This window comes from Trichechus manatus, unplaced genomic scaffold (assembly GCF_000243295.1).
Source record: "Trichechus manatus latirostris isolate Lorelei unplaced genomic scaffold, TriManLat1.0 scaffold00144, whole genome shotgun sequence".
Taxonomy (NCBI): domain Eukaryota; kingdom Metazoa; phylum Chordata; class Mammalia; order Sirenia; family Trichechidae; genus Trichechus; species Trichechus manatus.
Genome location: NW_004444080.1, coordinates 1,705,902 through 1,722,997, shown reverse-complemented (window position 1 = coordinate 1,722,997; position 17,096 = coordinate 1,705,902). Strand labels below are relative to the sequence as shown.

At 37.6% G+C, this 17,096-nt stretch overlaps 1 protein-coding gene across 5 annotated transcripts in view; it reads right to left on the bottom strand.

Moving 5' to 3' along the window:
- The window catches only part of CDC14A (cell division cycle 14A), a 189,447-nt gene that overhangs the window by 42,767 nt on the left and 129,584 nt on the right, over window positions 1–17,096 (bottom strand). For all 5 annotated transcript variants that reach the window (XM_023739992.1, XM_004385721.2, XM_023739994.1 and 2 more), the window contains one exon: window positions 14,332–14,470. In XM_023739992.1, coding sequence (XP_023595760.1) covers window positions 14,332–14,470 — 139 coding nt within the window. The remainder of the gene's footprint in view (window positions 1–14,331; window positions 14,471–17,096) is intronic.

The window sequence follows — 17,096 nt, the reverse complement described above, 5'->3', positions numbered from 1 at the left end:
GGGTTGACATGTCCTGGGGTTGTTAACCAATGTCATAAAACAATATGTGTACTGACTGTTTAACGAGAAACTATTTGTTCTGTAAACCTTCACCTGAAACACAATAAAAAAAAAAGAAAACTTAAAAATAAAATAAAATGAAGACACTACAGGAATAAAAAAAGTAAAGTGGAAGCATAGGCAGAAACCTCGGAGGACCTTAGAGGCTACCCTGAAAAAAACCCCAATTCCAAAATAAGTTATAAAATGAAAACGCTGATGCTGCTGCCAAGCTAAAAGACAAAAATTACAAAGTGACACCTTTCACTTGCTCAGTTTAAAAGACACAATCTGTCCCATCACTGGAAAGACTTGATTTGAACCTGAATATTAAAGATGAATAAGGTGTCAAAGCTGATTTGTAAGTTGCTAAGCAATGCTGTACGCAAGTGCTTCTTAAGAAAAAGCAGCACTTCATACAAATACCTTCTTTACTGACTGTGAAAACCACTTTAGCTTTTATTGTGGTGTCTATTACTCCTTAAAAGCCTCATCTCAAACAAAAGAAGTAAAACATGTATTTTTTAAGTATTTTGCATTTGAAAATCAAATCCTACAAAATGAACACTCCAGCTCAAAGTAAACCCTCCAAGGATGTAGTGCGTTTCCCAAAAGAGGATGACATTACTGACTCTCTGCCAATAGGATATGTGCTTTGAAGTGACAGGAAAAGATTTCTGATGACTTGAATAGAGCCTTGTTGAGAAGGGTTAGTCAGGCTTGGGCTAGCCACGCCTGGAACATAGGAAAATAACTAACTTGGCTTTTATTATGAGCCAAGTCATAGTTAATTCTGATATTGAGCCTTCACGAGTCTTTTTTAAAATCTGCTTTTAAAATTTCTTAAAAGAAACTCAAGTCAGTTGCATTGTTATAAATATTTCTGGTTTCAAATCTGGAACACAATAGAAGTCACTGTGCAGCTTCTTCTGTTTGTAGCTGACCTGTCCTCCCTCATTTTCTGAAGTTCAACCTCATCCTATCTCTATACCACCCTAACTCTTCATCTTCATCACTCCTTGCATCCTGGACACATGTTTTTCCAGCACAACCCAATCCTGACCGCAATGTCCACCCAAAGCCACCATTCGGTGATTTCGTATAGAACCCCAAACCACCTTCTAGCTTGGCCAAGGCCTACTCTAGCTGTGACTTAAGTACCAGTCTGCCCTGAACGCCTGTACTCCACCACCCCAGTGCTATTCTGCAAACAGAGGTAGTTCCTGGCTTAACAAATATCAGGCTATGAGATGGTCTGACATGATATCAGAGGCAGACAAACCAGAAAGGAGTAGCCAAGATGCAGGGGTGGGAAAAAGACAAGTATTCAGGGAGTTCTACTCATACTGAGGTTCAAGTGGAAGATTTAGTAGAAAGATGTTTAGAAAGAGAATTTATGAAGGTGTAAGTGAACGCTCTTGATTCTGAAACACACAAGCGATGCTAGAAGGAAAAAAATGAGTTCGGGAGTTCTTCAAAAGATTCCACTAGCTAACACTAGTTTAGGTACAGAGTACCATAATCAGGAGCTAAATCACTAAATCTGCTAAAATACAAATTTTACAACTAACCTCACACATTACTGCTTTTACAATGATTTTTTTTCAAGTCTAACCCTAATTCACACAGTATTATTCAAAGTACAAGAAACAAAACACACAAAAACCATTCAATTGTCCACCTAGAGTAATTTGCATGAATTTTTTTTAATTTTCCTTGTTTATTATTATGGTGAAAATACACACACTAAAACATAAACCAATTCAACAATTTCTACATGTATAATTCAATGATATTGATGATATTCTTCAAGTTGTGCAACCATTCTGGCTCTCTTTTTCCAGATTATTCCATCCCCATTAACATAAACTCAATGCTCTGTAAGCAAAATTCCCTCTTTCTCCCTCCTCCCACCCCTCGTAACAACTAATAATTTTTGGTTTCTATCTATTTGCTTACTTCATGTAAGTGAGACCATACAGTACTTGCCCTTTTCTGACTGGCTTATTTCACTCAGCATAATGTTTTCAAGGTTCATCCATGTTGTGGCATGCATCAAGCCTTCAATTCTCTTCATGGCAGAAGAATATTTCATTGTATTATATACCACATGGTCTTTATCCATTCACCTACTGATGAACATTACAGTTGTTTTCACATTCTGGCTATTGTGAAAAGTGCTGCAATGAACACTGCCATACAGGTTTCTGTTTGTGTTCCTGCTTTCACTTCCGGGTATATACTTAGGATTGGGTTTCCTGGGTCATACAGATCTATATACAACCTTTTGAGGAGCTGCCAAACTGTTTTCCACAGTGGCTGCACCATTTTACATTCCCACCAGCAATGGATGAGGGTTCCAGTTTTCCCACAACTTTGCCAATACCTACCTATTTGAGTATTGCCATCTAATGGGGGTGGGATGATATCTCATTGTGGTGTTCATTTTCATCTCCCCAATGGCTAATGACATTGAGCATCTTTTCATGTACTTGTTGGTCATTCGAATATCCTCTTTGGTGAAATGTCTGTTCAAATCTTTTGTCCATTTTTTCACTGGGTTGTTGTGTTTTTATTGTTAAATTGTAGAAGTATTTTACATATTCTGGATATCAGACTCTTTTATCAGATATATGGTTCCCCAAAATTTTCTCCCAATCTATAGGCTGTCTTTTCATTTTTTTGATAAAGTCTTTTGATGATCAAAAGTATTTATTTTTTATGAGGTCCCATTTATCTTTTTTGTCTTTCGCTGTTCATGCTGTTGTTGCCATATCTGATAGTCTACCATTAAAAACTAGGTCCCATAGCCTCACTCCTACATTGTCGTCTAAGAATTTTATGCCTTTAGTTCTCACATTTCGGTCCCTGATCCATTTTGAATTGGTTTTTGTGTATGGTGTGAGGCTTGGATCCTGATTCATTCTTCTGCATGTGGAAATCCAATTTTTCTTGCACCATGTATTAAAGAGACTCTTCCCCCATCAAACGGACTTAGCACCCCTGTCAAAAATCAGTTGACCACAGATGTATGGATTTATTTCTGGCTCTCAATTCTATTCCATTGGTCTATATGTCCATGATTATACCAGTACTAAGCTATTTTAATTATTCTGGCTTTACAGTGTATTCTGAAATCAGAAAGTGTGAGTCCTCCTACTTTATTCTTTTTCAAGATTGCTCTAGCTATCCAGGATCCCCTGCTCTTCCACATAAATTTGAGGACTAGCTTTTCCATTTCTGCCAAGAAGGATGTTGGAATTTTGATGGGGACTGCATTGAAATTATATATTGCTGTGGGTACTGTTGCCATCTTAACTATATTAAGCCTTTCAAGCCAATCCACAAACACAGAATGTCCTTCCATTTATTTAGGAAAAAAAAACAAACTTGTTGCCACCGAGTCGATTCCAACTCACAGTGACCCTATAGGACAGAGTAGGACTCCCTGATAGGGTTTCCAAGGAACAGCTGGTGAATTCAAACTGCTGACCTTTTGGTTAGCAGCCTGAGCTCTTAACCAGTGCACCACCAGGGCAACTATATTAAACCTTCTAATCCAAAACGCAGAATGTCCTTCCATTTATTTAAGTCTTCTTTAATTTCTTTTAATAATGTTTTATAGTTTTCTGTGTACGGCTCTTTCACCTTCCTGATTAAATTTATTCCCAAGTACTTTATTCTTTTAGATGCATTTTAATGGTAATATTTCCTTAATTTCTTTTTCCATTTGTTCATTGATGATGTATAGAAACCTAACTGGTTTTTGTGTGCCGACCTTATACCCTACCACTTTGCTGAACTCATTTATTAGTTCTAATAGCTTTCTTGTGGATTCTTTGCAGTTTTCTATGTATCGGATCATGCCATCTGAAAAAAAAAGGATTGTTTTACTTCTTCCTTCCTGATTTGGATACCTCTTTTTTTCCCCTAGCCTAACTGCTCTGTCTAGGACTTCGAGAACGATGCTAAATAGTAATGATGAGAGTGGGTATACCTGTCTTGTTCCTGATCTTAATGGGAAAGCTCTCAATCTTTCTGGCATGAGAATTTTAAAGTAGACTAATTTCTAAGGCCACTACTGCCAAAAATTCTGATACATACTTAATTTATCTTTAATACTTGAATCCATATTAGGATTTTATTTTTGCTTAGTAGTTTCAATGCCAATTGACAGTCAATAAAGGGATTAAATGATACAATAGTAAATACTGGGGAAAAAAACTGAAAGCTTCTATAACTGAGTATTACTACAAAAATGTGACTTTTAGTAAATAATGTAAACCCAAACCCATCCAATATACTTGTTAGTCTAATAAATAAAGCAAGATCTCTTCTACTGTTGTTTTTAAGTTCTGTTTTTTATAACATTTCAGATTTTAATTTCTGTATTTCAGGAAAGACAAAATTTTAAATCCTTGAAATAGATTATCAAAAAAATTAATCCACATTCTTTGACCTACCACATGTATCTAAAAAAGATAATAAAAGGAAATGATAAGGATAAATCACAACTAGAAACTCAAATGATTATTGTTAGATTTTTTCAAGCATTTTTACAGTTTCTGAATAGGTTTTCTTCATCTTATTTTTTTTTGGTAATTTCCTGCAAGAAAAAGCAATGGTTAGTTAAACTATTAACTTCTCATATAACTCAATCTAACTGTAAAACTTAATGCTGTAAGTACCAAACTAAATGTGGCAAAAATTGGTATCTATAGATTAAGAATGAGCCAAAGGTTCTTGTTATTCAGTGTAGCTCATGGACCAGCAGCATCAGTATCCCCTGGGAGCTTGCTACAAACAGAATCTCAGGTCCTACTGCAGACCTACGATATCAGAAACTGCATTTAATAAGATCCCCAGACGATCTGTATGCGCTTTAATGTTTGAGAAGCACTGCAGACAACTGAAGGCTTACAGCTAAGTTAGAATGCTAAAAAATATCCAGCTTGAAGTTGATGAAGATATCTATGATAATAAAGTAGAATGCAGGGATTTATAATTTACAGATTGAAGTATGAAAAAGAGCTCAACCACAAAATTGTTGTTCCCTTAAAGATAACTACATTCTAAATGGAAGCTTTGCTTTGCAAATACAGAACTCTCAGCAAGGTCCAGTTTGGGCTTTATGTGCATTCTCTCTTTTTCAGGAGGAAATTTTAAAATAAACATAACAACACAGCATAAAAAATAAAAACAACACCAACATAGCCACATAAGTAAAAGATATCTGTGAGCTGGAAGTCCCCGTGGGACCTGACAACAGTCCCTCAATGATCCTTTTCTAATGAATGGAAATTTTAATAGATCATGATCCAGAGGCCAGCATAGTGCCACATGGTAAATATTCAACAAATTAAATTAATCAAATCATAAAAGCAGCCTAACTCCACCTTTATACTTCTACAACCTGCCTCTGAGAAGGGTTTAGAGTTGGCTCAATAATAAAAGACATTCTTTTGTGCATTGTTTTAAGAACTTTGAGGATGTTTGGTAGAAGGCACATTTTAGATTCAGAATAGTATTTTTAGCTTAAGACCATCAGCTTTAAGTAGAAGAAAAGCACTTATTCATTTTTTTGCAAACAGAGAGCTTAATTTGTATCCTAGAAAAAGTTTAAATATAAAATTTCAGACTAGCAAAGAAGTCTGAATCTGCCAATATATAAATTCATCAACAACTCACAAAGACGTTAGTAAACATCCTCTCACTGCCAGCAACATAGAGAAATGTTTCTTTATGACACAGAAATCAAACACCTGGACATATTTTGGTCTTCAAGGGCTAGCAAGATGTGACAAACCAGCTTCCCGAAAGTCATAGATTTGGAATTAACATGATCTAAAAAGCACAGATTGGCTTTTTCACCCTTGAAAGAATACAATCCCTTTAACTTTTTCAGTCATTTTTGACAAATGAGAACCTATGAGAAAACTTTTTTTACCCTCCTATTTCTGTCTTAATGAACATCTTACTTATTCATGCTTTTGCGTCATCATTGACGTCACCCTCTTCATCTATCGTATCTAGTCAATTATTAGTCAGTCTTCAAAGCCTGATATTTATTTCTTTGCCGTATCCCTGGTACTCATCTGTAACTCTTCAGTCCAGCTTCTAGCCCCTTTGACAAGTCTCCATCCACCTGAGACAGACGACAGTCATCTCCTTTTAAGCTTCTCTGGCTCCAATCTCTCTCCATCTGATTAATCTTACACATGCTACAGCCCAATCTTTCTTAGATCACATGATTCCCCTTCTTTTCAAATACTCCAAATTATAAATATGATGAATAAAAGAAATTCAGAGTACCCATGTTCATCATTACCCATTGCTGTAGAGTCAATTCTGACTTACAGCAACCCTATAGGACAGAGCAGAACTGCCCCATAGGGTTTCCAAGGAGCAACAGGTGGATCTGAACTGCTGACCTTTTGGTTAGTAGTCAAGCTCTTAACCACTGCACCACCAGCACTCCTCATCATTAGGATCTGCATATCTTACTGTACATACTTACTATCTACACAAGACAGATGTATTACGTTTCCTATGCTGGCTGTAACAAATTACCACAAACTTAGTTGCTTAAAACAGCAAAAACTTACTTTCTTACAGTCTTGTAAATCAGAAGTTCGAAATCAGTTTCATTGAGCTAAAGTCAAGGTGTCAACAGGGCTGGTTCTGTCTGGAGGCTCTGAGGGGAGAATTTGTTTCCTTTCCTTTTTCAGTTTCCAGTGTGCCATATTCCTTTTTTTTGGTCCCTCCCTCGATCTTCAAAGTACATCAGTCCAATCTCTGCTTCACTTTACCTTCTCCTCTAACTGCCTCCTCCTGTGTCTCCCTTATAAAAAACAGTTGTGTTTACATTGAATACACCTGAATAATCCAGGGTAATCTTCCCATTCCAAGATCCTAAGTCACATCTGCAAGGTCTTTTTCTTTTTTCTTTAAATCGTGGTATATATATATATATGTACCAAATAGTTTGCCATTTCAACGTTCTTCACATGTACAACTCAGTGACATTAGACATGTTTAGCATGTTGTTCAACCATTATCATAATCCATTTCAAAATTTTCCCATCACTAATCGGTTAAGTCCCCTTTCCCCTTCCCTCCCACCTGCCCCCAGTAAGCACTATGCAAAGTCTCTTTTGCCATGCAAGGTAACATTCACAGGTACTAAAGATTATCATGTGGACAAGTTTGGGGGTCATTGTTTAGCCTCTACCACAGCAGGTTTTATGCTAAACATAACAGCCAGACTGATTATCTTAAAATATAAGGTAATACTTCTGTTTCTGGGAAGAAAAGTAGACATACTCCTCCCTATTCCTCCCACTAAGTACAACTAAAAAATCCTATATACTATATATAAAACAAACATAAGAAAACTCAGAAAGGTATAGAGAAGGCAGACCAGTTAGGAAATTTGGGACCTGAATAACAACATGGTGACTGAGTTCCCTGGGTTTTGCTCTTGCCTCATATATCCTGGAGTTAGAGCTGTAGAAGGTAGCAATCCAGCAATTCAGAAATGCCAACAAAAGCCTGCTCTCCCTAGTCAAAGGATCAGAAAGAAGAGACGCTGTTGTTGTCATCGAGTTGATTCCAATTCATAGTGACCCCATGGGTGCAGAGTAAAAGTGCTCCATAGGGTTTTCAAGGCTGTGACCTTTCAGAAACAGATCACCAAGGCCTATTCTCCGAGGTGCCTCTGAGTGGGTTCAAACCCTAACCTGAAGTGATAAGGCACCCCCTTTTCCCCTGCCACAGCAGTGTCTTAAATAAGATCAAGGGTCTCATGTATCATAGGAAAATATCCTTGTTTCAGTCAAAAATCACTCTTATACCAAGAACCAAGAAGATCTCAAACTGAATAAAAAAGGCAATCAACAGATGTCAACACACCAAGATGACAGACATGTTAGAAGTGCCTGACAAAGATTTTAAAGTAGCCATGATAAAAATGCTTCAACAAACTATCACAGACATATATGAAACAAATGACGAAATAGAAAGTCTCAGGAAATAGAAGGTTTAATGAAGGACAAATGGAAATTTTAGGATGCAAAGGACAGAGAAAAGAATCAGTTTACTGGAATAAAGAATAGGAATTACCCAATCTGACGAATAAAGAGAAACAAACTAAAAATAATAACAATAACAATGAAGAGAACCTCAGGGACCCGTAGGATTATAATAAAATGTCTAATATTCACATCATCAAAGCTCCAGAAGGAGAAGAGAAAGAGGATAGGGCTGAAAAAGTACTTGAAGAAATAATGGCTGAAAACCTCACAAGTCTGCAAGACATCAACCTTAAGAATCAAGAAGCTGAGCAAACCTAAAAAAAAAAAGGACAAACTCAAGAAATCTATACCCAGACACATATGGTCAAACTACTGAAAACTAAAGACAATGAAAAAAATCTTGAAAACAGGGAGAGAGAAAGGACACCTTACCTATGGAGGGAAAACAATTCAAATGGTAGCAGATTTCTCATCAGAGAACATGGCGGACAGAAGGAAGTGGCACAACATTTTACAAGTGCTGAAAAAGAAAGAACTGTTAACCCATGGAAGCCAGAATCCAGAGAAAATATTCTTCAAGAATGAAAGGTAACTCAAGACATTCTCAGATGAAGGAACACTAAGAGAATTTGTCACCAACAGACCTACCATAAAAGAATCACTAAAGGAATTTCTCTAAATAGAAAGGAAATGATAAAAGAAGGCACCTTGGAATATCAGGAAGATCATAGTAAGCAATAATATGGATACGTACAATACAGCTTCCCTTTTCATCTTGAGTTTTCTAAATAATGTTTGGTGGTTGAAGCGAAAATTATAACACTATCTGATGTGATTCTAAATGTTCACAGATGAAACATTTAAGACAATTATAAATGGGGAGGGTAAAGGGACAAAAAGAGAGGTAAGATTTTTATACTTTACCAAAAACTGGTAAAATGACAACATTTTTGACTGTGATAAGTTATGTACATATAATGTAATACCTAGAGCAACCATTAAAAAATATTATACAAAGAAATATGCCTGAAAACACTACAGATAAATCAAAATGGAATTCTGAAAAATGCTCAAGTAACACACAGGAGACAAGGAAAAAGAAAATAGAGACACAAAAAACAGAGAGGAAAACAGAAAACAAAAAATAAAATGAAAGACTTAAGCCCAAACGTATAAATAATTATATTAAATGTAAATAGTCTAAATACACCAATTAAAAGACAGAGACTGGCAGACTGGATTAAAAAACAAGCCCCAACTATATGCTGTCTAGAAGAAACTCACTTCAAAGGTAACAATACAGACTGGTTGAAAGTAAAAGGATAGAAAAAGATACATTACTAAAGGGAAAGAAGCAGTGGTTATATTAATATCAGAGAAAGCAGATTTCCGAGCAACGAAAATTACAAGAATCAAAGAGAGATGTAGTATAATAATTAAAGGGTCAATCTACCAAGAAGACATTAAAATTCTAAATGTGAATGTACCAAATAACAGCTGTAAAATATGTGAAACAAAAACTGATATAACCAAAAGGAAAAAAATTAAAATTTACAACTACTGTTGAATACTTCAACACCCCTATCTCAACAATTGACAGAACATCTAGACAGAAAATCAGCAAGGATATAGAATTCAACAGCACCATCAACCAACAGAATTAAATCAATATTTATATAACAATGCACCCACCAGCAGCAGAATACACATTCTTTTCATTTCCTTTCAAGTACCAAGACAGACCATATCCTGGGCCATAACACACTTCAGCAAATTTAAAATAACTGAAATTATACAAAGCGTCTCCTCTGATGACAATGGAATCAAACTAAGAATCAATATAACAGAAAAATATTCAAACACTTGGAAACTAAACAACACACTTTAAAATAATCCACGGGTCAAAGAAGTCTCAAGGAAAAAATACAGACATTGAAATGAATGAAAATATAACATATCAAAATTTGCTGGGGCACAGCCAAAACTGCTGAGACAGAAATCTATAGCACTAAATGCATACATTAGTAAAAAAGGTAAGTCTCAAATCAATAATCTAAGCTCCCACCTCAAAAACCTGGAAAGAGAAGAGCAAAATAAACTCAAAGCAAGTAAAAGGAAACAATACACATAACAGCAGATATCAATGAAATTTAAATATATAGAGAGGGAGAGAGAGAAAAAAAAAATCAATGAAACAAAGAGCTAGTTATTTAAAAAAAAAAAATCTATAAAATTGACAAACCTCCAGCAAGACTGACATAGAAAAAAAATAAATGGCCAATAAATATATGAAAAGAAACTCAACCTTATTAGTCATGAGGGAAACACAATTTAAAACTACAAAGAAAATTACTACTACAAACAAAATGTAATGACTTGAATTTAAAAGACTGACAATACCAAGTGTTAGCAAGTGTGTGAAGAAACTGGAACTCCCAACCACTGCGGGTGGGAATGTAAACTGGTATACCTACTTTGGAAAATTGTTTAGTAATATCTGCTAAACACGAATGTACACAAACCAAATTGTTCTACTCCTAGGTGTACCAGAAGATAAGAAATAGTCAAAAACTGAAAACAATTTAAATATCCATCAAACGAACTAAAATGCCATATATTCAAAAAACAGAATGTTATACGGCAATAGAAATAAACAAACTATTGCTATGCATAACAATAAGGATAATGTTGAGTGACGGAAGCCAGACATACATACTGTATGGTTCCATTTATATAAAATCCAAAAACAGACAAAACTCATCTATGGTGTCAGAAGTCAGTATAATGGTTACTTTACTTTGGGGAAGAGCTGGGTAGTGAATGGGAGGGGGCAGAGGGGGTGCTGGTAATGTTCTATTTCTTGATCTGGGGAAGGGGTGCTTGGGTAAGTTACATGGGTGTGCTCACTTTGTGAAAATTCCCTGAGCCTACCTTTCAAATCACCCATTCCCAGCTCATTATATTCCATCCACACTAGCCTTCTTTCTGAGCTGCAAAAAATGGTAAGCTTGTCACTATCTCAGGACCTTTGTGTGCCCCTCCCTCTCCCCACTTGGGACACAATTCAGATTTTGACAGAACTGGTTCCTTCTTGCCCTGTAGATCTCCATGCTCTTTAAGAAAGCCTTCCTTGACCACTCAATCCATAGGGCCTCCCACATCCCCATCAATCACTCTCTCACACTAGTCTCTATCATCTCTTCACAGCACTCACAGCACCACCTGAAACCATCATGTATATCGACTTATATACCAATCTATTACCTGTGCTCCTTACACTAGAAATACAAGCACTCTTGGAGTAAAGACCTTCTCTGTCATGTTCACTGACCTGGAACACTGCCTAACACACAGCATGGGCAGTCCCTGGGTTACAAACGTCCGACTTACAGACAACTCATACTTACTAACGAACTGCCATAAAGCTTGTTATATTAAAAATTTGAGTTAAATACAATGGTTCGTAATAACGAACACACGCACTACTTTGTGAAGCTCATCAAAACACTGTATGGTTTGGAAGTGTTTCTTAAGCGTTTTATACGCATAACCAAAAAAACCCATTGCTGTCGAGTCGGTTCCAACTCATTGCAACCTTACAAGACAGAGTAGAACTGCTCCATAGGGGTTCTGAGGCTGTAAATCTCTACGGAAGCAGACTGCCACATCTTTCTCCCGCAGAGCTACTGGTGGTTTAGAACCACCAACCTTTGGGTTAGCAGTCAATCGCTTTAAACACTGTGCCACCAGGGCTCCTTTTTATATGTATAGAAAGGTAAAACATATACTATATACTAAGACAAACATTTGATTAAGCGACACATGTGTACCTGTTCCAACTTATCCAGAAATTCGACTTACAGACCAACTTAGAAATGGATCTCATTCGTAACTTGGGGACTGCCTTATGCGCCTAATAAGTATCTGTTGAATGAATGAATGAACGTTACCAATGCACTAAGCGATGTCTTCTGCATTAGATATGTCAAGACACAGACTTGAAAGGGAAAAAATGAGGACAGGAGGGTAAGAGAAGAGAACAAAAGTAGTGAACACGGTCACGTAAAGCAAAATACTACATCTGGTACCGCTTAGAGGCATAAAGCAAAATAGCTGTAGACCACTGCCTGAGGGAGACATTTTGATAAAACCTGGGAAAGCTATGAGCAATGCAAGCATTTTTCCATGCCAGTTGGATAAGAAATATTGCAAAATATAAAATGGTACTGTGCCTTGCCTCTAAGTCAAAGAACTTGCTTTCAGGAAGGTTCTAACCTCAGCATTAGTGATGACTTTTACCTTAACACTTTAGTTACACAAGTCATTCCTGTACCTCCGTTTTCAGACAAATACTTGAAAAACTATGGTACTGACTCAAACCTAAAGAAATATCCTAAGTTTTATAGCTTAAGAATCTAAATGGAAGAAGAAAAGAACTTTTCTTCAACCTAGAGTGCCTTTGCTCTATAACCCTAATTTCTTCAGTTATTGTTTTGAGATACTGCAGAGAAAAGAGGCATAGTAGGGAGATAGGAGGGAGGAGTGTGCAGGTATGAAGTAGGAAGGTTTGTGTTACCTGACACCCTCAGAAAACCAGGTGAACCTGAACAGCAGTATTCCAAGAGCTACGCCTCCCTCCTCACTTTGCCAGCTGCATCTAGCAGTGTGCCCAGAGCAAGGTGAGTTTTCAATAGATATTAATGAACATTCTTCAAAACAATGGTATTAAGAGATTGACTAAGTGGCTTAAAGGTTCTTTTTTTTTAACCCTAAGATCTGATGGCAAAGTGGTTAAGAGCTCAGCTGCTAACCAAAAGGTCGGCAGTTTGAATCCACCAGACGTTCCTTGGAAACCTATGGGGCAGTCCTACTCTGTCCTATAGGGTCACTAAGAGTCCGAATCGACTCAACAGCAAGGGGTTTGGTTTGGTTTCAGGGCCACCTATTTGATGTTAGTAAACAATAAGTATGACAGCACCTGGGCAGACATACAGCACAAAGTTCCATGTTACCGGCACACAATGCAAAATAGAGGAAAACACTGGCTGAGGGTCTAATGAGGAATAAAGCTCCAAAATAAAAGAATTATTTTATTTGTGCCTCGTAGGCCAAAAACGTAGAAACTTGTGTCTTAATGATCCCTTTACTGGGTGTGTTTTTTTGTCTGTTTCCTTATTTATCCCTTATACTTCTGCCTCATTCTTCTAAACTGAGGTATTAAACTGCACATTTTTTGGCACTTGTTTTCATATCAGTTATTCCCTTTGGGATTAGCAACTAAAATAAGTAAGCAAGTTGAAACTCTCTTAAACATTTCAGGTGCTAAGATGCATCTTTCTGTGAAATTCATGATCATTTTTGTTTCTCTAAAGTGATTTAAACTGGAAGAGAAATAATTATATAGAAAAGAACACTATTCAAAATACAGCCAACCCAGCAAAAAAAAAAAAAAAAAAGTTTCAGTACAACATATCCTTAATTCATAAAATTTAGAGCTGAGTCTAGATCAGCTAGTGCTAATTTTGCTTCCTCGTTTTATCTGTAAGTAGACTGATGCTAATTTCTAACATTTTAAGGGGAAACCAAGTGGACTAGAAAGGGTTCTACAGCTTAAATCTCTTCACCTTATGAGCTGCATCTATCAGGGTGCCTGGTAAATGGTGTGGTTTGACATATAGTTAAAAATGAGTAAGTAAATAAATGAATTTATAAGTATTCTTCTAAATAACGGTCATTAGGCTAGTTACTGGCAGGGCCAGGTTTAAAACCCAGTTTTCCACCCTCTTCCTTCTTAGTAGCTTCTTGAGGTATGTTCACAAGTTGCAACTATATTACCAGTTGTTAGCTGTCAAGAGAGCAGCAATCTTACTGAAATCACTGGCTGACCTGAGTTGTGGGTTTTTTTGGGGGTTTTTTTCCTGCTTTTAGACATGCAAACAAAAGAAAAGAATGAAAAGTGCCAAGTGGGCTGACATAAGAAAATTGCACTGTAGCCAGATCAGACATAGAAAATGACAGAAAAAAGGTAGGCAGAGATGGCTCCGTGATTTTCTTTGCGCTCTCACCTGATCTAAGAGATATAAAAGGTATGAAGTTAGAACACATTAGCTGTCAAATCAACATTATTCCATTATAGGCACAGACTTCCAACAGTGCAGCCATTTTGTAACCACAGGTTGACACAGTCCACACCAAGGAACAAGAGGCAGAAATGATCAGGAAAAGGGATATAATGTGATAATGGAGACAAAATACTTACTCTTCTAGGAAGTGCTGCTGGGGTCCTATAATGGAGCCTGGCCGGCATATTCTGATCCAAGCAATGATTTCAGCATGTGTAAACCTGTAGTGTTTCATTACGTAACAGGCGATCAACGTCCCTGTTCTTCCAAGTCCAGCTATAAGACAGGGAAACAGAAAGAGAAATATAAAGTACAGTAAATGCACCTATAAATATACTGAACGCAAACCCTGCCCAGAAACTGCACTGGTTTTGAATAAAAAGCAAGATTTTTAAACCCAGACAATAAAGTAATGCTTTTTACATGATGTAGAGTTAAAAGACAATTCTAACTCAAGGAATCTTTTTTAATAGATCATATTATTAAAATAAAGGAACATATATAAAGAAAATATAAAAATCAGGGCAATCTTGCAAAACTATTGAGTTCAACCCCTGAAGCCTTCGGGAAGGACTGTCATCCATTAATATTGTTAGGGCAATGCTGGTTCCTTGACAAGCCCTTGCAAAACATCTCCTGTCAGATGTCTTCATGTTCCTTGTCTCTGGCCACAGCTCAGGCTGAGAGGAACCTACAGTTCACAGTTCCTGTGTACAACCCTTGAGTTAGTGGTTTGGCTGATCATATTATCAGTTGATTTATTAGAACAAGGAATTATAGAATCAAAAGTAATAAGGAATGAGCAATCATAGAATCAAGCACCATCAACCACCTAACCCACTACTGTTTCAATACCGTATCAGGTGGTCATCCTAGCCTCTGTTTAACTTGGCCAGGATTTCGTTATTTCTTCAGTCAGTAGGTATTGATGGAGTACCTACTGCCTGCCTGGTACCGTGCCAGGAGCTGGGATACAGTGACAAATAAAACAGACAAGGTCCCTGCCCTTGTAAGAACCAAGCAAATAATTAAAAAATTACAAGTATTCAAGTTTCATTTCCTGAGGCCATCTATTTCATTTTTTAATAACTTTCACATCAGAACATTTTCCTTGTATCAAACCTAATCTCCGTTATGTAAGATAAAGTATAACACAACTAGAAATTGCTTTCAATGAAGTATTGGTTACTATCTTGAATCGTGATTTCTTCAAAGAGTTTTTATGATTTCTTACATGTTTTTCCTCTCTCAAGAGAAATAAAAGTGACAAGACTTTAAATTTTTGTCAGTTTTTTAAAAATATATACATTGGCGATAACTTCCGGCAACATGGCATTCTAGGCAGAAGCACCACACTGTCCCTCCACAGCAAAGATCTGAAAAATTAAGCAAAACAGAGAAAACAGCAATCCTGAAACCCTAAACATCAAATGAAGAGATAAAGAACTCAGCCAAGCACCAAATGGAATAAGAAACTGACAGAGAACAGAGAGCAAGGAGACATACATGGAGAGGTCCCCCATCAGCTAATACAGCACGGATCCACCATCTTGGACTCCTATCAGGGACCAGCAAATAGGGGGTACGAGAAAGCAGCTTCATGGAGCTTCCAGCAGGAGAGAGAACAAACAGGAACTGGCGATATACGCTTTCCTACCCCCCACTCTTCTTCACACCCAGTCGGACTCCTCTCCTTCCTGCAGCCACAGCCTCTTGGCTGGGAAGCACCAGCTGCTTGGATTCTACCCGCCCACACTGGCCGATTCCCTAAGTGCCATTTGTTGGCTGCTGGTGTTGCTTTTTACTGCTTCTTTTGATTTCTTCCTTACCTCTCACCATCTCCCCCTCCTTCTGCTCAAATATCTGGCTCCGTACGCCATCTTTTCTTCTTCCTGAGGGGCTGTGGAGCTCGGTTCAAATGTAGAACTGCTTCCCGGTCTATGCTGCCACGCTTGTGGGATCTCAGGGCTTTTGTTTGTTTGTTTGTTTTCAATTGTTTGTTTGTTTTCTTTTTCTTTTCTCGAGTTGGGTGCTTATTCTGGCTAGGCGGTGCTGCACGGCTTGGGACTTACCCCCTCAGCTTGCACAGATGCCCAGAGGGATCCCTAAGAGCATTTCTTTTTTTGTGTTTTTTGTTTTGTTTTGTTTTGTTTTGGGGGGGGGGGGGTTCTTGTTCTTTTTTTTTTTTTATTTGTTTTGTTTTCTTTCCCCTTTTTTTCCCTTTTTGTCTTTCTCTCTCTATACTTTCTTTCTCTTCCCGTCCCCTGGATACCTGGCACTGAATACCTCTATGCCTCCTAGCCAGGCTGTACTTCAACACCTGGGAACAACTTCCCCAGACCTCGTAGCCACACCTGTGAGATCTCTAGGAGCTTTGATGTTCTTTTTTCTTTCTAATTTTTATTTATTCATTCTTTTCTTTTTTTTCTTCTTCTTCCCCTTTTTTTCTCCATTTCATAGTCTCTCATCTCTCCACTCCAATGGCAAGCTCCCCTAGCACTCTTTTTTGTTTGTTTGTATGTTTCCTGTTCCTCTCTCCCATACCCATCTTAGCTCCACACATCACAATCTCCCCCCTGCATCCTGCCTACCTGCACCATGCGCTTAACATCACATCACCAAGCAGCACAGGCACAACCTACCGGAAACTGCCCTGCACTGATTACCGACCCGCTCTGGTGGCTGTAGTAAGTGCCACAAACAACCCATCCTAGCTACTCCTCTTCAGCTAGACCTGCCCTGCTGTACCATATCTGAGCGACTGACCCTGCCAAATGGAGAAGGAGGCGAAAAGTATTGTGTCCACAGACAAGCAAACAACAAAGAACACACAGCCCGCCTGCTCAGACATAGCCAAATTAAAAAAAAAAAGGATGAAACAAACAAATCTGCAATCAATAAA